The following is a 27,120-nucleotide window of genomic DNA, read 5'->3' on the forward strand; positions in this document are numbered from 1 at the left end:
ACGTTTATTCGAATCAAGCCGTTTCCATAATATTTCTAATGCGATATACTTCAAAATGCGAATGCAAAATGTTTTTTTGGAAACACGACTAATGAAATAGACTATAAATACCACAATGCATTTGGAAGGAAGTCGTCATCGATGTCCACGATTTCGCTCGCTTGTGAAACGAAAGCGGACTGTCAGGTGACTAGGGAATGTATTAATTAGTTCAGCTATGTCGTCGTTTTGAGCTTTTTATTACATTTTTTAAAGATCGGTTGCTATGTTGCCTGTACCAAAATCATTGCCAGTAGAAAGTGCTGTGGAACCTACGTGCCCTTAAAATTGAGACTACTAAATAAATCGGTAAGCAAAATTGGATTTGTTGCCAAGCTCTCGAATCGTCGAATTCGCGAGGCTGCCCATTCGCGATCTTGTGTTACGATTATGTTTGTTTTGACATGTGAGCCGCTCAGCTAGCTACAAAACGTTTGTTAATAATATTGATACCACATGTGTACTACTAGATACACTACTAGTACTACTAGATGGTAGCTAATAAGTTCTGAACAAACTGCAATGCTTTAGCTGGCTAGCTAATGAGCTAAGTTAGCCATCTCAACAACATTGACAATCAATCTAGCTATAGTGGATGCAATATCTATGTCAATGTACGTCTGTAATCTAGCTAACGTTAGCAAGCCTGCGTCGCTGTTAAAAACCAGTCATTTTCACCCCGTGCTGTTATTATGTTAACATGCCCCGGACACGTTACGTAATGTTTACTTACATCTGACGTGGAGAAAGATTGAAATGGCCAGACTGTAGTACACAGGCGTACCTGTCTCTGTCGAAACCTTGCTCGTTATTCCAGCAATTATTAGGCGTTAAGCTCAAACTGAACGGGTAAGAATGAACAACCACTGGTCGTCTATTTACTTACATTAGCCTAAATGATACATGAATCTACACTTACTGTCGAAATAACATAACATGTTGTCCTACTTACGTTAGGCACAGGCATAATGCTTGACACCATAACGGCGGTGGTGAGGTTTGCGCAATACAATGGGAGTGTGTTGCCTACATTGGATAATACATCAGCATTCCCAACCTGGCAACCGGAGTCTGAGGCCAACATCACCAAGCCTCATAAATGCCTGCAGGTGCTGTATGAAGACATCGGCAACTCCAGGTAAGCGCTGCTTGCGTGTACCAGGGTAGGCTAATGACACTAGAAATGACGTTGAAACTACGTTGAAAACCTGACATTATCTTGAAACCTCTTCAGTGTGAGATAGCTGTCGATGTTGTTGCATATGAATGTGCCATGTGTACGTAGACCATTGCCAGGCGTGTTACTGGTTTCAGTTCTGTATTTAGTGTGGTTATGAACGGGCATAATATAAATAGAAACAATTGCCCCAGGACATTACTCAAGTCAGTAATCAAGTAAGAACGTTGTATTGCCATTGCACAGTACAACGACATCTCTTATGCATCACCTAAAACACACACTGCCACAACATTCATGTAACACATTACACCCATATATTTCATAATAAGAATACGTTATAAAGAAGTATAAAAAGCAGCATTTAAGAACATCATATCAGAATATTGCACATTGGTAGCCAAAGTCATTTGGCACTTAATGTCCTGGGTATTATGATGAAGCGGATGTGGTGGCGATAGGGGGGGGGGGGGTATTTAGTTGGGTGATGGCTCTAGGGAAGAAGCTGTTGGAGGTGCTTTGAAGGCCCTGTATGGCCTACCAGGTGATAACAGAGAGAAGAGGGGATGAGAGGGGTGGGTTTCATCCTACCAGATGGTAACAGAGAGAAGAGGGGATGAGAGGGCTGGGTTTCATCCTACCAGATGGTAACAGAGAGAAGAGGGGATGAGGGCTGGGTTTCATCCTACCAGATGGTAACAGAGAGAAGAGGGGATGAGAGGGATGGGTTTCATCCTACCAGATGGTAACAGAGAGAAGAGGGGATGAGGGCTGGGTTTCATCCTACCAGATGGTAACAGAGAGAAGAGGGGATGAGAGGGCTGGGTTGCATCCTACCAGATGGTAACAGAGAGAAGAGGGGATGAGAGGGCTGGGTTTCATCCTACCAGATGGTAACAGAGAGAAGAGGGGATGAGAGGGATGGGTTTCATCCTACCAGATGGTAACAGAGAGAAGAGGGGATGAGGGCTGGGTTTCATCCTACCAGATGGTAACAGAGAGAAGAGGGGATGAGAGGGCTGGGTTGCATCCTACCAGATGGTAACAGAGAGAAGAGGGGATGAGAGGGCTGGGTTTCATCCTTCCCTCTGTGGAGGCAGCGTGTCCTGTCATCCAGTGTGGGCAGGGGAAGTCCAGTCATGTCATGGAGTAGGTTAAAATGCTCTGGATAGAGCAGGTTAAAATGCTCTCGATAGAGCAGTGATAAAAGGCCTTGAGCTGCTCACCAGACAAGTTGGTCTTCTTGAGTGTCCTTAAGAAATAGAGCCCCTGTTGAGCCTTTTTTAACAGTGCAGTGGAGTTGGCTGTCCATTTGAGGTCCTCAGTGATGGATGGGTAACTTTCTCTTCAACCGACAAACGGGCCTAATATTGGTGTAATGAACGGAAAGAAGCAAAATAACAGGCTATAAGAATATACTCTCATATAATTATTGTGATATTTGGAGTATATCCTCATATTGTTCTTTTATTGACAATAGTCTGTAAAAGTGCTTAAAACACTAGATATGAGTGATGTGTCCTGCATTTTGCATGAGAAATCTAGTGTTGAAAACATCTCGTCTCTTTGTTTCACCCGGCTATTTACCACCAGTTCACTCTGCTGCTTATGTTACTTTTAGTTACCCTGGCATGTCTCCACCATACTTCAGCAATGACCAATATTATTGTTTATTGTGGTATTTTCTAAACCCGCATAAAAGCGTTCTGATGATTTAAAGAGTTGGTGGTCGTCACAGCCAATTGGAGCTCTCACAGCCAGATACAGTTTCACATCTCCTCTTCTTGTCATTTCTTCTTGTCCTCTACCCCTCCCCAGAGTGAGGTTCTGGGACCTCCTGTTGCTGGTGCCCAATGTCGCGTTCCTCATGTTTCTGATGTGGAAGCTGCCATCAGCCAGGGCTAAGATCCGCCTCACCTCCAGCCCCATCTTCATCACCTTCTACATCCTGGTAGGTAACCTCCGTAGCAGCCTAGCTCTGGAAAAGCACCAATGTGTGTGTTAATTAGTGATGCACGATATGCATTTTTTCCAACCGATACCGATACCGATATTTACCCGCTTCTCGTGGCCGATAACCGATACCGATACCGATATTATTATTTATTTATTTTTCCTAGCACCAGGGGAGCTCCCCCTCCCAAATTTCGTTGTTTGGTACCTGTACTATATCAATGACAATAAAGACCATTCAGATATCATTTCACAGTTGATAACCTGTAGTTCATGCACACCTGAAGGTAAGAAAGGCTATGTAGTGAGCAAAGATTGATGATTTAATATTCCATAGTGATCTCACCAAATCTAACTTACATCACTATTGTTAACACAACAAAGAGAACACTTCTGAGTCTTCAAATGTTCATTTATTATTTCCTCTAACAAACAGAATCTGTTATACAGTGCACAATGCTTTTTTTAGCCAAGATCTGGCCTCCTTTTATGAAAACAAAAAAGGCTCACCTAAGAGTAATTAGATCAAAAAAGTGTCAAAAATAAAGTGCACCTTGTGCATCAGTCAATACAAAAATAAAGACTTTTAAAGAACCAAAAGTGTTATAGAACTTTTACAGAAACTAGTGCCAAATGGCTGCTTAGTCTGGAGATAAACAGAATGATACAAGGCACATAGTAGGCTACACTAGTATGCTTAATAAAGCAACTGAAAAGGGCTGGGCTATGCTACTTTTAGTGCATGAGGATGAGGTAGGTTGTGATAAAGCCCATCAAACGTTTTGCATAGGAATTCAACATAAATTGCACTGACATGGAAAAACAAAAAGTGCATGTTTTCCTTGTAAACAACTTGTCTTGTATAGCCTACATTCACATTCTCACCTAAATAATAGACACGTTTTCCATTGGTGTTCCCTAATATACAAACTGAATACAATTCCTACCTCATAGAACCTTTGCTAGCCTAGTCTTCAGAAGCAGTAGCCTAGCCGCGGTGGTAGCCTAGCCTTTAGAAGCAGTAGCCTAGCCGCGGTGCAACACATTGAACACGCATTTGAAAACTGCAGGAAGACAGCAGACAGCTCAAAGGCTCAAGCAATCAATGAAAAAATAATGGAGTTGGTGGAGCTACCACCGCGGCTAGGCTACCTTCTGAAGACTAGGCTACCACCGCGGCTAGGCTACCTTCTGAAGACTAGGCTACCACCGCGGCTAGGCTACCTTCTGAAGGCTAGGCTACCACCGCGGCTAGGCTACCTTCTGAAGGCTAGGCTACCACCGCGGCTAGGCTACCTAGTGCTTGATATTCCTTCCATACAGCGTGCTTGCAATGGTGATTCTTAAGGTGACTTATGAGATTCGTTGTGTTGTAACTCGTCGACCTTTGCCCTCCTCTCCGAACTTTTGTTGAACATGTATTGCAAATTGCAAACGCAATATCTGCCTTAGAAATTGTGAAGAATGTCCACACCGGGGAAGGCATGTTTCGCTCGCGTCTCGTCTATACAAACTGCGTGCCTGAGCGCGGAAACCGGAAGCAGAGCGCGGAAACCGGAAACCGGAACCAGAAATATTTCCGGCTTCATATTATCGGTTAAATATCGGCAAAATTTTATAATAAATACCGATACCGATAAACATTAATTCCTCAATATCGGGCCGATAAATATCGGTGCCGATAATATCGTGCATCCCTAGTGTTAATGTCGGTCATTTCATTACAGGCTGTCCCTTAGGTGATGCCACAACTGCTTTCAGGAGTATCGGTGTCAATCTGACTGCTCAATCAGGGTTCGACAGTAACGCAGTTTTACTTGCCCGGACCAAGTAAAACATTTGTGGGGTTTGTTTGCGCGAGCACGACGACGCTGCTAGATCCTGGATATTTGTACCTGTGTGCAAGAAGAACAACAGACGGCGCAGGCGCCAGACCAGACTAGATGATCATGAGTGAAGATATTATCAAAGCGTACAGGTGATCGACAGGCGCGTACGCTTTGATAATATCTTCATTCACGATCATCTAGTCTAGTCTGGCGCCTGCGCCGTCTGTTGTTCTTCCTGCACAACCCCTTGCTCCAGGCAAGTAAAACGGCGTTACTGTCGAACCCTGTCAATGTCTTACATATTTAGACTTTGAGACCGCAGGCATATTTCATCTCAGATAGTGATGCTGGCAAAGCTGTCAGGGCCTTGCAGTTGTCATGACCTCATCATGACTCATGACTCTTCTAACCTGTCCTCAGGTGTTTGTGGTGCCGGCTGTCTCATGCCTCTTCTAACCTGTCCTCAGGTGTTTGTGGTGGCTGCTGTCTCATACCTCTTCTAACCTGTCCTCAGGTGTTTGTGGTGGCTGTCTCATGACTCTTCTCACCTGTCCTCAGGTGTTTGTGGTGGCTGCTGTCTCATGACTCTTCGAACCTGTCCTCAGGTGTTTGTGGTGGCTGTCTCATGCCTCTTCTAACCTGTCCTCAGGTGTTTGGTGGCTGTCTCATGCCTCTTCTAACCTGTCCTCAGGTGTTTGGTGGCTGTCTCATGCCTCTTCTAACCTGTCCTCAGGTGTTTGGTGGCTGTCTCATGCCTCTTCTAACCTGTCCTCAGGTGTTTGTGGTGGCTGCTGTCTCATGACTCTTCTAACCTGTCCTCAGGTGTTTGTGGTGGCTGCTGTCTCATGCCTCTTCTAACCTGTCCTCAGGTGTTTGTGGTGGCGGTGGTGGGAATCACCCGGGCCATCGTGTCCATGACGGTCAGTGCCTCCAGCGCTGCCACCATCATAGACAAGGTCAGTACACACCAGGTACACACCAGGTACACACCAGGTACACACCAGGTACACACCAGTACCACACCAGTACACACCAGTACACAACAGTACCACACCAGTACACACCAGTACACACCAGGTACACACCAGGTACACACCAGGTACACACCAGGTACACACCAGGGTTCCCACGGGTCCTTGAAATCCTTGAAAGTTTGTGAATTTGAGAAAAGAAAATCAAGGCCTTAAAGGTTTTTGAAAATAGACATGGGTCATTGAAAGTGCTTGAATTCCCCCCTCTCTCTCTCTCTCTCTCTCTCTCTCTCTCTCTCTCTCTCTCTCTCTCTCTCTCTCTCTCTCTCTCTCTCTCTCTCTCTCTCTCTCATAAAAAGAAAAATATATTCCAAATTTCTTTTTACGTAATTGTAGTAGATAAGTCTGTGTATTGCTTAACTTTACACATATTTCACAATATATTGTTTTGCTCTGCTGTAGTAGAGAAGGCAAGAGACCATCTAGTGTTCACCAGTGATGTGAATAACGGCGTTAGAATAAACGGCGTTACTAACGACGTTACTTTTTTCAGTAACGGGTAATCTAAATGATTACTATTTACATCGTTATAACGCCGTTACCGTTACTTCAATGCGGCGCGTTACTAGTTACTTTACTGAAGCTTCTCATTGTCATCCGACCTCAGTCACAGCTGCAACAGTGTTTTTGATTGCTGGGGAGGGGAGGGGCGAGACAACCGCTTAAGTGATCATGATTGGGTATGGTAGAGCCAACCATAGTTCAGTGTTGTGCGGATGTTTCTACACACAAACCACACGCGCGCACAGCACCACACACACACTCAAACTATCAGAGAGCAATGGCGAGTCCCGAGTGTTCTGAGGTGAACGTGGCGTTTTCACGGTGGAAATACAGGCACTATTTCAACTTCATTGAGGTAAAATGTAAAAACGTACATGTGATGTGTACTTTATGTCCCGGAGCTAAACGTTTGTCCACGTCCGTTGTAAGCAACTCTAACCTGATGAAGCATCTCTCAACGGCACACGCTTCTACAAAACTAGTGGCTAAAACCGTTGATGATGATAGCAGGCCAGGTGTGGCAAACGTGAGCTCCGCTAACAAAGAAGGACACGGAGCCACGCCGTCCAAGCAGCTAAAGCTGGATTTTTCTGCGTCAGCTCCACAAAAACTTGTGACACAGACTGAACTGAACGGAATGATAGGCAGGTATGTTGTTGAGAACATGCTTCCGTTATCAACAGTTGATTCTGACTCCTTCAGAGTAGGGCTGCACGATTAATCGATTTTAAATCGAAATCGCGATTTGAAATGATGCGATTAGCTAATCGCAAAGCCTGCGATTTGCCTGCGATTTTTTTTTTTTTTTTTTTTTTTTTTTTTTTGCAATTTAGCAGACGCTTTTAATCCAAAGCGATTTACAATTACGAATTACAGGGACATTCCCCCTGGAGTAACTGAGGGCTAAGTGCCTTACTCAAGGGCACACTAGTAGTGGTGTGGTTTCAGGAGGGATTTGAACTCACACAACCTTCCGATCACAAGTCCAACTCACTAGACCACCACTACCCGTATGGGATACGTCATACAGCGCGTCGGATTCAACGTCAATGAACGTCAACGTCAATGAACGTCAACAATGAACGTCAACAATGAACGTGAACGTCAATGAACGTCAACGTCAATGAACGCACACCAACAACATCGCACGTGAAACGCCCACGTTTCGGTAGCTAGCAAAAAAATATACACTTGTTGAGAGAAACAAAATGGTGTTGCTGTTTAAAAAAAACATAAATAAATATGTTGTCCCAATTCATATCTTTTAAGTTCTCATCCTTGCATTAGAATTAGAGCAGTTAATAGTTTGATGATATCATGTGGTAATGCTCTCTGAAAATAGGTGATAGATAGATTCATCCAATCACCTGCCAAGTATTTTTTGAAAGTACCTGCCCTTTTCCAAACGGCTTCCAATTAAGCTTTCCTAGATGGTTGTGTGAAACAAACCACCTGAGTCAGGTTAATGCTCCATCACATGTTTTAATCTGAAGCTTGATTTTAAAGCAACCCAACTTTAAAGCAACCCAATGTAAGTTTAGTTCTTTCACTCGTAGCTCGGGCTGTGGGGGTGCTAGAGGAGGGAGCCTCTAAGTCCCCTGAAGACGTACAAACAAACTGCACGTTGATACGACCTTCCTAGCCGGAGATATGGCCACACTTTACAAAAACGTCCTTCTTTTTTTTTTTTTTTTTTTTTGCTATTTTAAAATTAAAAAATCGCAAATTAATCGCAATCGCGATATCTGTCCAAATAATCGCAATTCGATTTTTTCCCCAAATCGTGCAGCCCTACTTCAGAGCCCTAATTGCCAAAATACCGGCGAGAGGAGGGGCCGGTCCGCCATGCAGAAAGACGTTTTCTAAATATATAGACGCCGAGTACGCCAAAATGAATGCCGAGCTCCAAAATAAATTTGAAGAGTTAGAATATGTCTCTACAACTGCAGACATTTGGACTGCACATAATAAAAGCTATCTTGGCGTGACCGCGCATTGGATTCATCCACATAGCATGGAACGAAGGAAAGCAGCCCTGGCATGCAGACGATTCAAGGGCCGTCATACTCACGACAGTATTGCAACTGAACTTGACTACATTCACTCATCCTATGGCATATGCCACAAAATAACATCAACTGTCACGGATAATGGCTCTAATTTCGTCAAGGCCTTCAAAATGTACCAGCCAGCCAAGGAGGATGACTCTGGGGAGGATGAGGATGAGGTGACTTTTATGAACATTAATGATGTCTTGCAAAACAGTGTTGGTGATGATGCTGTGATTACTTTGCCGCCACATCAGAGATGTGCATCGCACACATTAAACCTGGTTTCATGTACTGATGTTGACAAGTGGCTACTGTCAAGACCAGAAGCAAAAGCAATATACAGAAGTGCTACGACAAAATGCACAGGCTTATGGAACAAGGCTAGCCGTTCAACGGTGGCCGCAGAGACCGTGGATGATGTCATCGCAAGGAAGCTGCTAGTCCCTTGCACTACAAGATGGAACTCGTTCTATGATGCCCTTGTTCGAATCTGTGAGATCCCTATAGTCGAGCTGAACACCATCTCCTCCAAGTTCGGGTTGAAAGCCATCACTGAACGAGAGCATCAGTTCATCAGGGAGTACTGTAGTGTAATGAAGCCACTAACAGTGGCCTTAGACATTCTTCAGGGAGAAGACCACTGTTTCCATGGCACACTCCTACCCACGCTCGAGACACTGATGTTCAAGACCCTGGAACTGAAGAGTGGCCTGCAAATCCTTGTTGACCTCCCAGAGGCAGTTGTCAAGGTAAGAACTAGTATTTATCTTTAAATACATTAAATGCATCCATACATTATGAAAAGTTTTTAAATATGGTTAATGTGTAATGCTATTTGTGTGTGTGTGTGTGTGTGTGTGTGTGTGTGTGTGTGTGTTTGTGTGTTTGTGTGTGTGTAAGACAGTCAGTATAATATGCTCTTTGCATTATGTATCATTTCAGGCAATCAAAACAAGATTTGCAGAGGTGCTGGAAAGCGACAATGCTGTCTTGGCTGCTGTGACTCTGCCCAGGTTTAAACTACGTTGGCTGCGGACACAGGACAGGAAGGATAAGGCCAAGGCAAGTCTGCTGGCAGAGTGCCGGAAAAGTGTCCAAGACGAAGACCAGCAAACAGGTACTACCAGCACACCAACACTCACTGACTCAGCCATAGAGGAGTTCTTTTCCTTTGAGGATGAGGATGACCCCTCTGCTACTGCTGAAAGTGAAGTTATGGATTATCTCAAATCAGGAGGACAAGGGATGGACACTCTTAATGGATTTCCACGGATAAAGAAAATTTCACTCAAATACAATGCAGCCACTCCATCCAGCGCCCCCGTAGAGAGACTGTTTAGCCTGGGGAAGCTCGTCTTCACTCCAAAGAGGAACAGGCTCTCTGACCAGAAGTTTGAAAAGCTTCTGCTTTTAAGATACAATCACTGGTTTAATGGCTAGGATGGTTAGATGACTGGGTTGGCTGGATGAATGAATGCATGCATGGATGGATGAGTGTTAGGAAGGAGTGTATGGATGGATTTCAGTACTACTTTAAAAGCAGTTTAACTGTTTACTTTTGTTGTGTTGAAAATACTTGAAGTTACAGTCTGTCTACCAGTTGAAGTTGTGTGACAGTTTGATTTATTTAATTTACACAACAAAGATTTAAAAGCACTTCATATTGTTAAATGTTTACCTTTGTAATGAAGAAAATACTTGAAGTACAGTATGTACTGTATACCAGTTGTGGTCTGTTGAAGTGCAATAAATATGAAAAGTTCCCTGCAAATCCAAATTATTTTCTTCCTGATAGGGACACTTTGGTCCCCTAGATGGCACATTTATCTTCTAATCTGGCAGTGGGTAAGCTTTTCCTTGTCACATTTGGCTGACTGACACCACGGCTAGCCCACTGCACCGCGGTAAAAAGTAACGCAATAGTTACTTTCCCTAGTAACTAGTTGCTTTTATAATGAAGTAATTCAGTTACTAACTCAGTTACTTTTTTGGATAAGTAACTAGTAACTATAACTAATTACTTTTTTAAAGTAACGTGCCCAACACTGGTGTTCACACATTCAAAAGCCTCTCTTTTTAATTGTTGTCTGTGAGCGGATAGTTCCTGTTATATAAATGCTCATCTAGATCTGTCTCAAACTATGCCGTGTTGAGTCCTTGAATTTGAGAGAATTGAGTCTTGAAAGTCCTTGAAAGGTGCTTGAATGTGATGTTTCAGAAGGTGTAGGAACCCTGACACACTATAACCATAACGTACATTAAAGCCACAATCCATAATTTGACAACAACAAGGCCCGATCCTATTTCACCCGTTGGCCCTATGTTTTAACCCTACCCCTCCATTTTGCGTGTTCATGTAGGGGTAGGTGTGTTCATGTAGGGGTAGGTGTGTCCCAATTCCCCTATGGTGAGAGGGCTACATGTCTTGCGAATCATCAAATATAATAATTTTCTTCTACCATCGTATTATCTTAGTTTAATGTAATTTCTATGTATTGTAGATAGTGTTGTTCCGATACCATTTTTTGATACCGATACCTGACCGTGCAGTACTTGCCGGTACCGATCCGATACCACGGCGTTTGAAAAAACTAAACAAAAAAACATGTTTTTAGGCATTCCAAGTTCAGTCTGTACAGTTTGCAGACGTGAAGTGGCCAGTGGGGAATGCTTGAAGTGGCCGATGATCTTCTCCCATTGGCCAGCGCGTCGCACACACTCCGCTGTGACAGTAGGCCTTCCTGCACCACTAATGCATGTGTGTTCTGTGTTCTGCATATGTAAACAATTCAAACAAACATAGAGAAAACTTCTCCTCGGGAGAAGGAAGGAGGCAGGAAGTACCTGCCGCACGGAGACACACAGACAGAGAGAGAGAGAGAGACGGAGAGACGGAGAGCCACAACAGCAGATCCCGAAAGGGGGTGTGGCGCGGAGACGGAGCCGAGAACTATCCCGAAAGGGGAACAGCTGGGCGGGACTCGGAGAAGCGGCCGCGCGCCAGTAGTGTTCTATCGGACATTATTATTATTATTTGAACTCTCTCCAGCACGCCGGCGGCGGTGCTAGACTGTGCAACCGAAATAAATATCGATTAAGGTCGATATGTTTTTCCTGTAAAATGTGTCCTATCTTGGCTGTGGGTTGTATCGCTTTAAGCGGAGTGGCGTAGTCTATATGTCTGAGGGCTGCGTTGGTAAAAGTCGCTCTGGGAAACTGATCGGCACTCGTGGAACGCCTCTTGTCCAATCGGATTCCTCGGTCCGTTTATGACGTCGGAGCCCAGTGTGCGCTCCGGCGCTCTCAGGGGGACTTTCCGAACGTTGCCCCGGTAGCATAGCTTAGCTTGGGCTCTGAGCAGCTGGAAGGGACAGCAGGTTACCTGAGGTAAGCCTCGCCGCTCCACCGCTCCTCTCCTCGACAACCACAGTTGCGTGTTTGTTTTTCCGCGATAGTGAAAGTTTGGTATCGGGTGTTATTATTTGTTAGTACTCGCCGATACCGATACCAGCATTTTTGTGCGTATCGGTGGCCATGCCGATACTAGTATCGGTATCGGAACAACACTAATTGTAGACCTTTTCTTTATAACAAGCTTATATTATCTTTATTTACAACATCTAATGTTACATGTTTTAAGGCTGATTTGTGCATGACAGTTCCGCATTTTGACACATTTCCATGTCACATTTCCCCCCTTTGATGGCATATGACGGCAGAAATGTAACTAAAGTTCAGCCGTGAAGTTGTTGCACTGTTGTTACCGGTCCATCAGTGCAGACTGGCAGGGTATGGGCTGCTGCTAGCCTACAGACTGGCAGGGTATGGGTGGCTGCTAGCCTACAGAGCACTATTCTGTCATCAACTGATAATGAAGCATTGTTCTTTTTGATAGCTTGAAACTTAAGTTTAAACAGCCTTATATTTTGGATTATGATTGGGTAAGGCAGACGTATTTATCTCATGAGGCATCAATAAGTAATATTCTTCAAGAATCAATGGTTATATCTTCAATGCATGTACTGTATATCTCAAATGGCTTCACCAATAATGGATTTTGGCTTTAAGACATGCTATAAAACCCAAAACAGCTTGAGGCTCCTTAGAAGATCCAATATAAAAGTGTGCTGTACTTGTTTAGAGATTTGTAATGTAATATAGGGCTGGGCAAACGATCAACATTTCTTTTTCGATAATCGCAAGAATTAACGATCAATTATCGATTAATCGCTAAGAAATGTTTTTTTTTTCCCTTGGGGAAAAAACTTTATTTGTGTTGCTATTGCACACATTCATTCATTCACATTCAAACTAGACACTACAGTCAGATAACAATCCTCTTAAACAAGGCAGTGAGTAGCTTAAATTGTTTAACTTAAAAACACATTTTACGTTATAAATAAAAATATAGAAAATAAGTAACTCACCATAGGAGCAGTAAAAAAAAGTTACTCACAAATAGGAGGATGACTGAAAACGTTAGTGTCCTTAAGAGCGTCCAGCTTAACTTACATTTAAACTCCAGCGAGAGACTGTAGGCGGCAGGCCTACTGGTTCTTGTTCAGAAAGATGATCATGTTAACATGTTCAGGGGTGAGAGACGAGCGCAATCTGGTGACAACGTGGACAAACTAATTTCCATTATTATTATTATAAAGAAAAATAAAAAAAATTGTGATCGACCAAGATCCTTATCGATCAATTATCGATCGTCGATCATTGATGCCCACCCCTAATGTAATATGCACAGGTAGTTCACAGAAAGGGTTTGTCAAAATGATCGTGCGGGCATAGATAGTCTCTGTCATGGGGCTCTGCAGAATCAATGTCAAGTTTATCATACAAGGTGATAGGGCTGCAACTAACGATTATTTTGATAATCGATTAATCTGCCGATTATTTTTTCTATTAATCGGATACAAAAAAAGCGGGGGGAAAATATTTGTAAAAAAAATAATTGGGACTTTTTTTTTATTATTATTAAAAAAGATTTCTTTTGCAAATTTTATTTTATGTTTTCTAAATCAGCCAGGCCTATACATATACATGTGCAAAATGAATAAGTATTAATAAAAAATAATATAAATAAAAAAGGCGTTGCTACATCAAATAGGTTTAACAACAGGCCATGGACTATGGCGGTAGATTGTTTCAATAAAGTAGTTGAGCTCTAGCTCAATACATGCATTGTTTTAGGTAATAACTTTGCTTAATGTAAAGGTCAGTAACCCAAAGTGCAATATAGGCTACAGACAAGACACTAATGTTTTTATATAACAGATATGCTCCAAAACAATGCAATGTGTCCTCTCACTCCATACAATAGGCTAGGCGACAGTCAGTGCCTCACTCTAACTCACGGGTAGCTTGGTAGGCTACCACTAGCTAGCCTTTAGCTTATCACCTCTGCTCTACCACTGACGTTAGCCAGCTAGCTAAATACACTTGTCATGCAATATTGAATTCATGAATGCGAGCAAACACTCACTGGCTATCGCATTACATTACAGTCATTTAGCTGACGCTTCGCCAGAACTCACACTAACGCATTTGCATGGAGAGCAGGAGACCATGGAAGGGCTGAGCCCAGCAGTACTTGTATAATAAAACAATAGGAAGTTAGCTGTAACCCTCCTCTATAGAAACATAGTTAGTGTAACCCTCCTCTATAGAAACATAGTTAGTGTAACCCTCCTCTATAGAAACATAGTTAGTGTAACCCTCCTCTATAGAAACATAGTTAGTGTAACCCTCCTCTATAGAAACATAGTTAGTGTAACCCTCCTCTATAGAAACATAGTTAGTGCTCTGGTTATCAGCACAGCTACGCAGACTACAGCTGGACGAGCAGCGTAGTGACAGCCAGCTAGCGGCAGCAGCGAGCTAACCCTGCTAGCTAACTCACTCACTAGCATGTCCTGACAGCAGACAGCAGACAGCTCCGGTCATAGGTTCTGCCCTTTCCGGCCATAGGTAGCGCTATGATTCGCTATGATTCGCGATGCCTACACCGCCGCAAGACAGCGTGGCGTGCGTCAACAGGAAGTAGGTTTGTTATGGAAACAAAACCCGGAAAAATAAATAAAAATAAACGACGAATCGATAATGGCATTCGTCGCCAACGAATTTCATTATCGATTTTTATCGATTCGTTGTTGCAGCCCTACAAGGTGAACAACATTATTGAATTAGCAGCTATATGCTGCTATGAATAGCTCCCTGTAAAGGGATAGTTCACTTCAAGTAGTCTATGAAATGGTAATGCATGGTTCAGATTTGTTTACACTAGCCAATGCTGACAGCTGCCATAAGCCACTGCTAACATGAAACCTTAAGCCACTGCTAACATGAAATCAATGGGTGTGAATGGAAACAGACATTTGTTCACAATTTTGTGGACAGATCACTTCAGAGTAACTACCAACACACTACCACTAACTACCAACCAAGTAACTACCAACCAAGTCAGAGTAACTACCAACCAAGTCAGAATAACTACCAACCAAGTCAGAAGGTTCACTTTAGTTGATTTGTTCATGCAATGTTAAACTGGGTTAGACTTTCTCCTGGCCCATGGACTACTTTCAGAGTAAGGAACCGTCTGACTACAGACTGGACAGAAGTGAACTATCCCTTGAAATGTCCTGGGAACAGTTTCTGAGAGGAACTGTATGACTGTTCAAAACTATCATCAGGGTTCCAAAACTAAGCGCATTCCTGAAATTCCCAAGATTCCCAACAGATCCCTAATGCGCTTACAGTGTTGTCCCGTTCACATTTCAGAAGGTCACGACTCTTTGGTGTAGTTGAAATGACATTAGCTGTCCTTGACAGATGACAAAGCAGGGATTGTGCTCTGCCATGTCCTGTAGGAAGCCATGTCCTGTAGGAAGCCATGTGGCGGTGGTTCCTCTAGGTCAGAGGTCACTAATAGGTGGACCACAGTCCAGACCTGGACCCAGACAACGTCCTATCTGGACCCAGACAACGTTCTATCCGGACCCAGACAACGTTCTATCCGGACCCAGACAACGTCCTATCCGGACCCAGACAACGTCCTATCCGGACCCAGACAACGTCCTATCCGGACCCAGACAACGTCCTATCCGGACCCAGACAACGTCCTATCCGGACCCAGACAACGTCCTCTCTGGACCCAGACAACGTTCTATCTGGACCCAGACAACGTCCTCTCTGGACCCAGACAACGTCCTATCCGGACCAGACATATAAATTAAATTAAATTATTGAGAATTATTACATGTTGACGGAGCGTTCCCATCTTAATCTGCACAGCTCTTCTAGCCTTTATGGCACTGGTTTAGCATCCCAGGAAGCTCAGTCCAATCGCAGCGTTGTAAATCATCACGTGATGCTACTCAATGGAATCTGTGCATTCTGATACGCAGTCAGTGAGAGAGAGAGACACACATGCACACAAGGGAAAGACGAGAGACAATAGTCTGAGAAATAAGTGAATCAGAGAAAAGTAATTTCACATGGCGTGCTCTGAAAAGATAAACGTAGACAGTGAAAACAACTTTTAATGAAGAACGGACAGACTCTTACATGTTCATTCTTCCCACGGGCAGTTCAGTTCAGAACCCGTATGTCTCCTATGTTCAGAGACCGTGGCGATTTATTAAAAGCAGCAATGTGAAGCGCCACTACGAGACTAAACACACATCTTTTGAGAAAACATATCCACTCAAATCTGAACTGAGGACACAGAAGATACACAATCTAAGAGCCCAATATGATCGATCCAGCAGACTCCAAACACATTCATTCACTGTCCAACAACGTGCTAATGAATGTTCCCTTAAATCAAGCAGATACCTCGTCAGCATCATCAGCCACAAGGAACACTGAAATATGAGCCCAGGATGTGCTAGCAAAATAGAAGAGAAAGGGGAACTCAAGCTACACTTTTTATATTTTCTAAAATTAAGCACTTTATTTTAAGATGCACACTTTTCAAAAGCTCTCATGTAAATGCAGCCCTTATTTTACTTGAAATGGGAAAATAACATTTATTTATTATTAGAGTACTCTCCAGTTCAATGTGAAAATTTACAATAAATATTGTTGAAATATTATTGAATTATACTTTAATTTGTGTGTGTGTGTGTGTGTGTGTGTGTGTGTGTGTGTGTGTGTGTGTGTGTGTGTGTGTGTGTGTGAGGCCAAAATTATTAGCCCCCCAGGAATTATGGAACATTTTCCTAAAATTCTTCCCAATGTTTGCAGCATTGATAAAACTTTATAGAAACATTCACCAGTGCTATTTATTAGCTTTTGGTACATTTTGGAATATAAAATACGTTTTTAGGCTTGCTTTATATCAAATATAGTGAAAAACGGGGTGGTAAAAAATATTAGCCCCCATGTGAATATTTACTTTAAAAACACACCTAATCAACCAATCAGCTTCCTAACAACACCTGTGCAGTCAATTGGCTTCCTAACAACACCTGAGCATTCAATTAGCATAAAAGGACTCCAAGAAACAGGGCACTTGAACACATTATTGAGAGGGACTATACTACTACTCTTACTCACCATGCCAAAGACAAAGGAAATCAGTCTTGAGCTCAGAAAGAAGATGGTGGAGGCTCATGATAAGGGGGAAGGCTACACTGCCATTTCCAAGCGTTTCATAGTGTCTAGAACCGCTGTACGTTGCATCTGGGTCGCGCTGGGTCTTCCAACAAGACAATGATCCAAAGCATACATCAAAACAACTGACTGACTATCTCCGGAAGATGGATCACTTAGACCCCCACCAATCCGGCTTCAAGGCTGGGCATTCCACTGAGACTGCGCTCCTTGCTGTCACGGAAGCCCTCCACTCTGCCCAAGCTTCCTCCCTCTCCTCTGTTCTCATTCTCCTTGACCTGTCTGCTGCCTTCGACACAGTCAATCACCAGATCCTTCTCTCCATCCTCTCAGACCTGGGCATCTCTGGCACCGCACACTCCTGGTTTTCTTCCTACCTGGCGGGCCGCTCCTACCAGGTGACCTGGAGAGAATCGCTATCTTCTCCACGAACCCTCTCCACTGGAGTACCCCAGGGTTCTGTCCTAGGGCCCCTACTTTTCTCCCTCTACACACCAAGTCTCTTGGCTCTGTAATCTCTTCACATGGGCTCTCCTACCACAGCTACGCAGACGACACTCAACTCTTCCTGTCCTTCCCCCCGTCTGATGTACACGTGGCAACCCGTATCTCAGCATGTCTCGCTGACATTTCAACTTGGATGGCTGACCACCATCTCAAGCTCAATCTTAACAAGACCGAGCTCCTCTTCATCCCCGGGAAAGCCTGCCTTCTCCAAGACTTCTCCATCACAGTGGAGAACTCTACTGTAACCCCCTCCCTGACAGCCAAGAACCTTGGAGTGATCCTGGACTCTTGACCCAGGCACTGGTCATCTCCCGCCTGGATTACTGCAATGTACTCCTGGCTGGGCTCCCCGCTTCAGCCATTAGACCTCTGCAGCTCATCCAGAATGCTGCTGCCCGGCTGGTATTCAACCTCTCCAAATACTCGCATGTCACCCCTCTCCTTCGCACCCTGCACTGGCTCCCGATAGCAGCTCGCATCAGATTCAAGACCCTGGAGCTTGCATACCAGGCAGCTAAAGGGACAGCCCCTGCCTATCTAAAGGAAATGGTAACCCCCCAAACCCCTGCCCGCTCACTCCGCTCCTCCACCTCGGCTGGCCGACTGGCCCCACCTCCTCTACACAGCAGTCGGGCTGCCCGATCACGTCTCTTCACAACACTGGCTCCTCGCTGGTGGAATGAGCTCCCCACGGCTGTCAGAACGGCAGAGTCACTACCCATCTTCCGTCGTAGACTGAAGACCCATCTCTTCAAGTTACATCTTAACTGCTCCTCCTGAGACATGTTCTGACCCTCACCACTACGTCTCCTAAAAGACACCCGCTTTCCCCTCTACTGTGTCCCTAAGAACTTCTATTGCCCCCCTTGTACTGTTTCTCAGTTTCTCCAGTAAAAAAAATAGCGATAATAGGGAGAAGGTTTTTCCTTCTATCAGTGGCCCCGGGCCCGAGCTAGATTACTCTTCCTGCAACGAATGGTGGATTGATGATTCACATGCTTGGTATTCAAATGTATTGATTGTAAGTCGCTTTGGAATAAGGCTAAATGCCAAAAATGTAAATGTAAAAATGTAAATGTAAAATTGGTCCAACAGTTCCTAAAGGACACCAAAACCAAGGTCCTGGAGTGGCCCGCACAGAGCCCAGATCTCAATCCTATTGAGAATCTGTGGCGGGTGCTCAAAGTGAATGTCCATGCTCGGAAACCACGCAGTTTGGACCAGCTGGAACAATTTGCAATGGAAGAATGGGCCAAAATCCCTCAAGAGACCTGTGCCAACCTAGTAAAGAACTACTACTACATTAAACACATATCCAAAACGTCATTCTTCCACCTTAGAAATATAGCAAAACTCCGCCCCACCCTGTCTTTGCCCGATGCCGAGAAGTTAGTCCATGCCTTTGTCTCCTCCAGGCTCGACTACTGCAACGCACTTCTCATCGGGATCCCTAGCAAGAGCCTTCAGAAGCTCCAGTACATTCAGAACAGCGCTGCTAGGATCCTGATGAGAGTGCGCAAATATGATCACATCACACCCATCCTCCACTCACTACACTGGCTTCCCATCTCCTCTCGGATCATTTACAAAATCTCACTGTTAACTCATCAATGCATTCACGGCAACGCACCCCCTTACCTCAAGGACCTGGTCAAATCCCACAGCCCCTCCACTCGCACTCTCCGCTCATCAAATGCAAACCCACCAAAACCCACCTCCGCTCCATGGGAGACCGGGCCTTCTGCTCCATCGCCCCCGAACTGTGGAACGCCCTCCCTGCCCACCTGAGAGCACCACAGTCGGTCGACTCTTTTAAGAGCGGACTTAAGACTCATCTTTTTAACAAAGCGTTCCAGTAGCCAGATTTGTATTTTTTTTTTTCTTTAGTTTTATGCCACGGTGTCTTTTTAACCTTTCTGCTTTTGATGTTTTTAGTGATCTTTATTGTGTTGTGCTGTTTTTGTTTCTTTTATTGACTGTAGCACTTTGAGATTCTTGAAATGTAAAGTGCTTTATAAATAAAATCCATTATTATTATTATTATTATTATTATTATTATTATTGTCAGTTGTGGCTCAGAAAGGGTACACTATTGACTATTAATGGCCAGGGGCTAATAATTTTGGCCGTGTCATTTTTGCAGTTTCTTGTTTCAACTCAGTGCATCAATAACATATCCTAATCAAACTTAGTGGACATTTTGTCTTTATTGTTTTGGAAACAAATACACTATAAACACTTGTTGTTAATGGTCATTTCCATGAAGTAATCAAAGGTTTTGTCTGATTTCACAAGGGGGCTAATAGTGTTGGCCTCAACTGTATATATATATATATGCCACTTAATCATAATGCAAGCTAGACATGATGTTCCGGACTTTTGCTTGAGGAAATGTTCTCTAACTGGACCTTGTTGAATTGTAATTGAATCCCCCTGCTCTAGGTGCTGTGGGAGATCACTCGCTTCTTCCTTCTGGCCATTGAGCTCAGCGTGATCATCCTGGGCCTGGCTTTTGGTAGGTCTCCTCCCCTCTCCTACCGTTCTCACTCAGTCAGATAGGATCTGGGGTTATATAGATATATAGATAGATAGATAGATAGATAGACTTTATTTGTCATTGCTACAGTACAGGTACCAAACAACGAAATTTAGGAGGGGAGGCTCCCCTGGTGTTTAGGAAAGGAAAAAGAAACATATTTTAGAAAAAGCATAGATGCATATAATCACAAGAAGGTAAGGAGCTGGTTTACATCAATAAAGGCTATGTACACAATCCACTGTACTATACTGCACAGATAGTCAACTAGGGTTGTCATATTGCACAAGAAAGTATTTTTTCACATTATTTTAAAGTGTCACAGTTTGCAGGCTTGAAAATGTACATGTTTGTGCCTCAGCACTAGCTGCCATACAATCCGTCCGGACTGTCCTGGGCCCAGAACTTAGGCCTTTTCTGTGTTCAGGGCCTTGACGGATTATGGATTGCACTTCCTTGTATAGGGCATTTTACTGTCATGGACCTGTGTTGTGAATACCTGGCAACTGTTTGTCATTCATTTATTTTATTTCTGAAGTGTATTTGACAATGTACAACACAAACATACCATCTAGATCAGGGGTCTTCAACCTTTTTCAACCCAAGGACCCCTTGGATGAGAGACAAATAGAACAGGGACCCCCACATGTAATATATATTTTTAAATGTCTCTCATTTTAAAGCCTATAATAACTTTTATATTTACTTCATTCACCTTTTATTTCACCGTATTAACCTATTTATAAACTGGGTTATTAGCCTATATGTGTTTATGATTGATAAAACGTTCATGCATAATTATGATTGGTTATTATTATTATTATTGTTGTTGTTGTTGTTGTTGATGAGCAGTGGCGGACTCAGGCTGTTTAAAGGGCAGGGGCGAAAAGAAAAAAAGGGCAGCTACTGGACAACATGGGACCCCATCAGTGCACATGGTCAAGTTTAGACCATTGGAAGGGCAGCCAATAGGGCACATTCTCTAATTTTGCCACTCAAAAGGGCACTTTAGTGTGACTTTTTTCCACTGTGGGGGCTCATGGTCAGGTTTAGACCATTGGAGGGGCACCAATAGAGCACGTCCTCTCATTTTCGCCACTCAAAAGGGCACTTAAGAGAGATGTTTTTCAACCACGGGGGCACCAGGAGGGGCGGTCGCCCCCCCTGCCCCCCCCTGAGTCCGCCAGTGTTGATGAGGCTTATATTTTCTATTATTATTATTTTTCAACAATGACACTTTTAGCTTCAGGAAGCCAGGTATGCCTACCTCAGTGAGATGACTGGCCCTGGTGGGTGGTACACACCCTGTCTATTCTGGGGGAGATGGAGGTTGTCAGGCAGAGCATCATGTCATCCTCAGGCTGCAGTCTGGAACTGTATTTGCTCTTCAGGTAGGTGAGGGAGGAGAATCCTCTTTCACAAAGATAAGTTGTTGCAAAACGCAAGAGGCTCACCATGGCCTTTGCTGTCAGTTGGGGGAAGTATTTCTGGCAATGGATCCAGAACTGGGTGAGAGGCTGTGACTCGTACACATTCTTGTGTGTACTGTCTATCAGCTGATCTTCCTCAGCGGCTGTCAGGTTTAGGCGTCGGATGCATTGTCTTTGAATGGAAACCGTATCCATGTCTTGTGCTTAGACGTTGGGACATGCACATCAGAAAAGTACTTCTCAAATTGACTTTCGAGTGCCTCTAAGTGATCAACAATTGCGCATTTCACGTCAGGCGAGGGCACCGCGGAATCCGCGGAAATGCATTGAAATGCGCAGCCAGCTCCGCGCGGTTTTGGCCAACCAGAATCCCGTGGATAGCTGTGCGTAATTCAAAGACGCGCGCCAATACTGATCCACGGGATCTGACCTCGGAATGGTAAAGGAGCGGCGCATAGAGAAGCAAAGAGGCGGGTTTGTTATTATCAAACTAGTAACTAAATTAGTAATGTTATGCTAGTTATTAATTAACGTTAATTTCGCAATGAAGACCGAACTGCAGCGTTTTAGCCAACACCTAGCTTGCTAGACAGGTGTGTTATTTTTTCCAGCTGACTTTATGTTAGACTCTGCATAATGGGCATCATTTATTTTGTAAATTGTTTTTGTCAAAAGTAGTTTATTATTGCCTATTAATGCTTGTACTTTACTCAATATCATTTGTTATATTTTTTAATTCTCACTGATTATTTTGGTGAAAATTGTGAATTATTATGACAAATTGGCGGACCCCCTGCAGTACCTCTGCGGACCCCCTAGGGGTCCTCGCGGACCCCCGGTTGAAGACCACTGATCTAGATAGATAGATACAGCTGCACAGCTCATTTTAATCTGCAGTCTCTGGGTAGGTGAAACTATAACAACGGCCGTAGATGGTACAAAATGTAGTTGATGAGATGTGAGAGAGTTTCAATGAGTTCTCTGTTCTCAGGTCACCTGGAGAGCAAGTCCAGTATAAAGCGCGTGCTGGCGATCACCACCGTGCTGGCACTGGGCTACTCCATCACACAGGTATGCTCAACAGGTGACGCCGTTAGCAAGTCGGTGACGAATGTGATCCATGTAACACGTTAGCTTCCACCGGCTGGGGTAACTACTACTAAAGACAGAGAGCTAAAATGGACGAAGCACTGATCTAACTGTAGTTGTAGCTAGGGTTGCAAAATTCCACTATCCGGCATTTTCCCAAACATTGGGGAATTTTGCGACCCTCGTCGTAAGCTAAAGGGGACTGTGCTACGAGTCAGTACGTGACTCCTTAACTACCCTGTGTCTGGCTGGGCTGGCCTCCTCCCCTCCTGCCTCCTCCCCCAGGGCACCTTGGAGATCCTCTACCCTGACAGGCACCTCTCTGCTGAGGACTTCAACATCTACGGCCACGGGGGACGACACTTCTGGTTGGCCAGCTCCTGCTTCTTCTTCCTGGTGAGTGGTGCTCAATGACTGCACCCCCCCCACCACCACCGGCTGTGGCGCAGGAGGTAGAGCCGCCGTCTAATGATCGCAAGGTCGGCAGTTCGAGCCCCAGCTGGCCACATGTCGAAGTGTCCTTGGGCAAGACACTGAACCCCAAATTGCTCCCAGTGAGCGGGCCGGCGCCTTGCATGGTAGCTTGCCGCCATTAGTGTGTGAATGGGTGAATGAGAGGAAAGCGTAAAGCGCTTTGGATAAAGGCGCTGTATAAATGTGTGGTGGCCTGGGAAAACCCTTCACATGGTGGCATTTTGACATTTTCATTTTTTTATATTTCCATAAATTAGAAGTTCTCAGCTATTCATAACTGGTTGAATGACTGAGATAGCCCTTTATTTTAAAAAGTTATGAGCATTTTAATGTATCATGTCAAAAAAAGTGAAAGGGGAGAAATCCTCCCCTTTATCCTCCGGGTCGGGGGAGGAGCCTATGCAGATCGGCCGGTCTCGTTTGTCTGCTTGTGATGCGGTGTCTGCTCGCCTCGTCGGTATGCGAGGGACAGATCCATTTGTGTGTCTTCTAGTTAAGATTTTATTACTTTATGCTTATTGTGAGCATCAGTAAACTGGCAATAACACAGGTGGAAGTATCGTCTCTCCTTTCGCTCGTGTGCGTGCGTTGCTTAACTGAGAATGAGGAAATGAGGAAATGAGAATGACGTTGTTTCTCTAGCAAACTACCCACCACAAAAACATAAAAATAAGTACTTTCTCTTTTGTTTTCTTAAAATGTTTATTCACCATAATGTAGTATGGAGTTCAAAGTACTAGAATACCACATAATATCAAAATCGCCAAAATCGCGATTTCCATCTATATTTGCTCTTTGCCACGAACGAACGCCAGCGACATCCGACGGGTTTTCCCAGGCCACCACACAAATGCAGTCCATTTACCATTTTACAACCCACCCACGCATGCACACACACACACACACACACACACGCACACACACACAAGTGTTTTTTGTCGCCATGTCTCCTAGTTTGAAATGGAAAAAGCTCCCATGCATCTCAGAAGCTCGTTCTGTCTTCCCTCAGGTGTACTCTCTGATCGTCATCCTACCCAAGACCCCGGTGAGGGACAGGATCTCTCTGCCCTGTGAGTTACCATCACGTCCTCTCTAGGGCCCCGTGGTGCCATCTTGAGTCTTGGGGGGGAAGCATAATGTTCCTCAGACAGCAGTGTGTTTGACCCCTCTGTTTTGCCCCCCCCCCCCCCCCTCCCCCCACAGCTAAGAAGTGTTTCTATGTGTACTCTGCAATCCTGTCCCTGCTGAACCTGGTGCAGGGCCTGGGCAGCGCCTTGCTGTGTGCAGGCATCATAGAAGGACTCTGGTGAGTGTGCGTGTGCGTGTGCCGTGTGGTTGAATATCTGCCTGCCTCTGCATTTTGTTTCTCCATGTTTTGAGGTTGTTTGCTGTGACTCTGACGCCCACCGCTGATGTCTAGCCTCACCAAACTGTCACCGATTGTACCCTGATGTTGTTGACCACCGTTAACCCAGTCAGCCCCTAACAGCCCCCTGATATGATGTGATCTGGTTAAACAGCTGGTGATGTGATGTGATCTGGTTAAACAGTCTGATGATGTGATGTGATCTGGTTAACCAGCCTGATGATGTGATGTGATTGGTTAAACAGCCTGATGATGTGATGTGATCTGGTTAAACAGCTGGTGATCTGGTTAACCAGCTGATGATGTGATGTGATCTGGTTAAACAGCTGATGGTGTGATGTGATTGGTTAAACAGCTGATGATGTGATGTGAGCTTCCATGGTATACAAATGGTCCAAAATGCTGCAGCTCGCATTTTGACTGGGTCTAAGAAATATGACCATATCTCACCAGTGCTGGCCTCCCTTCATTGGCTCCCTGTCCATGTTAGAGCGGATTTCAAGATGCTGCTACTAACATACAAAGCTATAAATGGCACTGCGCCTTCTTATTTAAAGGACCTTCTCGACCCATATGTGCCCTCAAGGGCTCTACGCTCACAAAGCTCTGCCCTGCTCATTATTCCTAGAGTTAGAAAAATGACAATCGGTGAGCGTGCGTTCTCCTTCCGTGCACCAACTCTCTGGAACCGTCTTCCACTGGATATCAGACAGGCAGAATCAGTGAAAGTGTCCAAATATAGTTAAAGACCCACCTGTTTTCTGTTGTCTACATGTCATAGGCTGTGTATTTGTGCTGTTGTAATTATGTGTGTTTTTAAATTGAAATAGTTGTTTTTAAATTGTTTAAAATTGTTGTTTTTACCTATTGTATTTGTGCTTAGAAATTGTGTGTTTTTTAAATTGAAATAGTTGTTTTAAATTGTTTTAAATTGCTGCTTACCTATTGTAAAGCACTTTGATGTAAAGTGCTATACAAATAAAGTTATTATTATTATTGGTTAAACAGCCTGATGATGGGTTGTGATCTGGTTAAACAGCTGATGATGTGATTGGTTAAACAGCTGATGATGTGATGTAATCTGGTTAACCAGCTGATGATGTGATGTGATTGGTTAAACAGCTGATGATGTGATGTGATCTGGTTAAACAGCTGATGATGTGATTGGTTAAACAGCTGATGATGTGATGTGATCTGGTTAAACAGCCGATGATGTGATGTGATCTGGTTAAACAGCTGATGATGTAATGTGATCTGGTTAAACAGCTGATGATGTTATGTGATTGGTTAAACAGATGATGTGATGTGATTGGTTAAACAGCTGATGATGTGATGTGATTGGTTAAACAGCTGTGTGGACGTGACCACCTTCCTCTACTTCTCTGTCTTCGCTCCGCTCATCTACATCACATTTCTCAAAGGCTTCTTTGGGTATGTTGGGAAAAATGCCACTTTCTTTGAACAATTTTGTTTACTTTGTCTACTGTATGTTGTATGTATCGTCACTGTTGCACTTGAAGCATGAAAGTACCATGCCCAAGACAAATTTCCCCTCGGGGACAATAAAGTACAATCAATCAATCAATCAATCAATCAATTTCTTTGCCCTTACCTCTTCTTTATGGACTTATGACTCTCTCTCTCTCCATCACTATCCCATTCTTTCTTCAGCTCAGAGCCCAAGATCCTCTTCTCCTACAAGTCCCAGGTGGATGAGCCTGACGACACGGACGTCCACCTTCCCCCCACCTCCTCCTCGGGCCGCAAGGAGGCGGAGCAGCAGGGCTCCTTCTACTCCTCCACCCAGATCGACGTCTCGGGCGCCTCTGTGGCCGCCTACCTGGACGACGTGGTCTCGGGGCCTTACGGGGCCGCCAGCATCAACAGCATCGACAGCGACCGCTGGAGAGCCATCAACGCCTGAGGAGGGAGGAGAAGGGTAGAAATGGGGGGGGGGGGGGGGGGGGGTGGTGGGTGGTGGTGGTGGTGAGTCGAGACGAGAGGGTGGTGCAGGTTTCGGGGGGGGCGGGGCAGCAGCTGGGTAGGGAGGGAGGGAGGTGAATGGACCATGTCGGGAAGCGTCCGCTCCTCTGCTGCTCTAATAGGGCTTACACACCGGCAGTTCCGAACGCCGGTTCGCGTTCGCGTGCCGAAACCTCCGAACGTTGGCGCTGTCTGGCGAACGAGCCACGAACGATACACTGGTATGAACGCGGGCTCGTTCGCCAGACAGCGCCAACGTTCGGAGGTTTCGGCACGCGAACCGGCGTTCGGAACTGCCGGTGTGAAAGAGGCCTAAGTGGGTTAGGGTGGTGGAGTGGAGTGGAGGAGTGGGGTGTTAACAGAGAGGTTGGAGCTGCCCGTCCCCTCTAGAGACATCGTGAGTAGAGTGATGTGTGAACAGTGCCGAAGGAGGGTCCTGCAGCCCGGGACGAAGCCCCCTCACCAAGGAAACCGCCCTCCATTTTTTGGCTCATGTCTGCCACTTCATCTTGGCCTATGCTGCCGACTCCCA

At 44.6% G+C, this 27,120-nt stretch overlaps 1 protein-coding gene across 2 annotated transcripts; it reads left to right on the top strand.

Annotated features, from left to right (window-relative positions):
• The first annotated feature begins 35 nt into the window (after positions 1 to 35).
• Positions 36 to 26,537, top strand: tpra1 (transmembrane protein, adipocyte asscociated 1). Of its 2 annotated transcripts, XM_080528266.1 has the most exons (11): positions 36 to 348; positions 997 to 1,177; positions 3,035 to 3,167; positions 5,868 to 5,954; positions 20,153 to 20,225; positions 22,668 to 22,747; positions 23,051 to 23,161; positions 24,249 to 24,309; positions 24,443 to 24,545; positions 25,956 to 26,036; positions 26,277 to 26,537. In XM_080528266.1, the coding sequence occupies exons 2-11, from the start codon at positions 1,008 to 1,010 to the stop codon at positions 26,527 to 26,529; spliced, it is 1,152 nt and encodes a 383-aa protein (XP_080384392.1). In that variant the 5' UTR covers positions 36 to 348; positions 997 to 1,007; the 3' UTR covers positions 26,530 to 26,537. The 2 variants fall into 2 exon arrangements, with proteins under 2 accessions (XP_080384392.1, XP_080384393.1); XM_080528267.1 differs by lacking the exon at positions 5,868 to 5,954.
• The last annotated feature ends 583 nt before the right edge of the window (positions 26,538 to 27,120 follow it).

This window comes from Nansenia antarctica (genome assembly GCF_963989245.1).
Source record: "Nansenia antarctica genome assembly, chromosome: 4".
Classification (NCBI taxonomy): Eukaryota; Metazoa; Chordata; class Actinopteri; order Argentiniformes; family Microstomatidae; genus Nansenia; species Nansenia antarctica.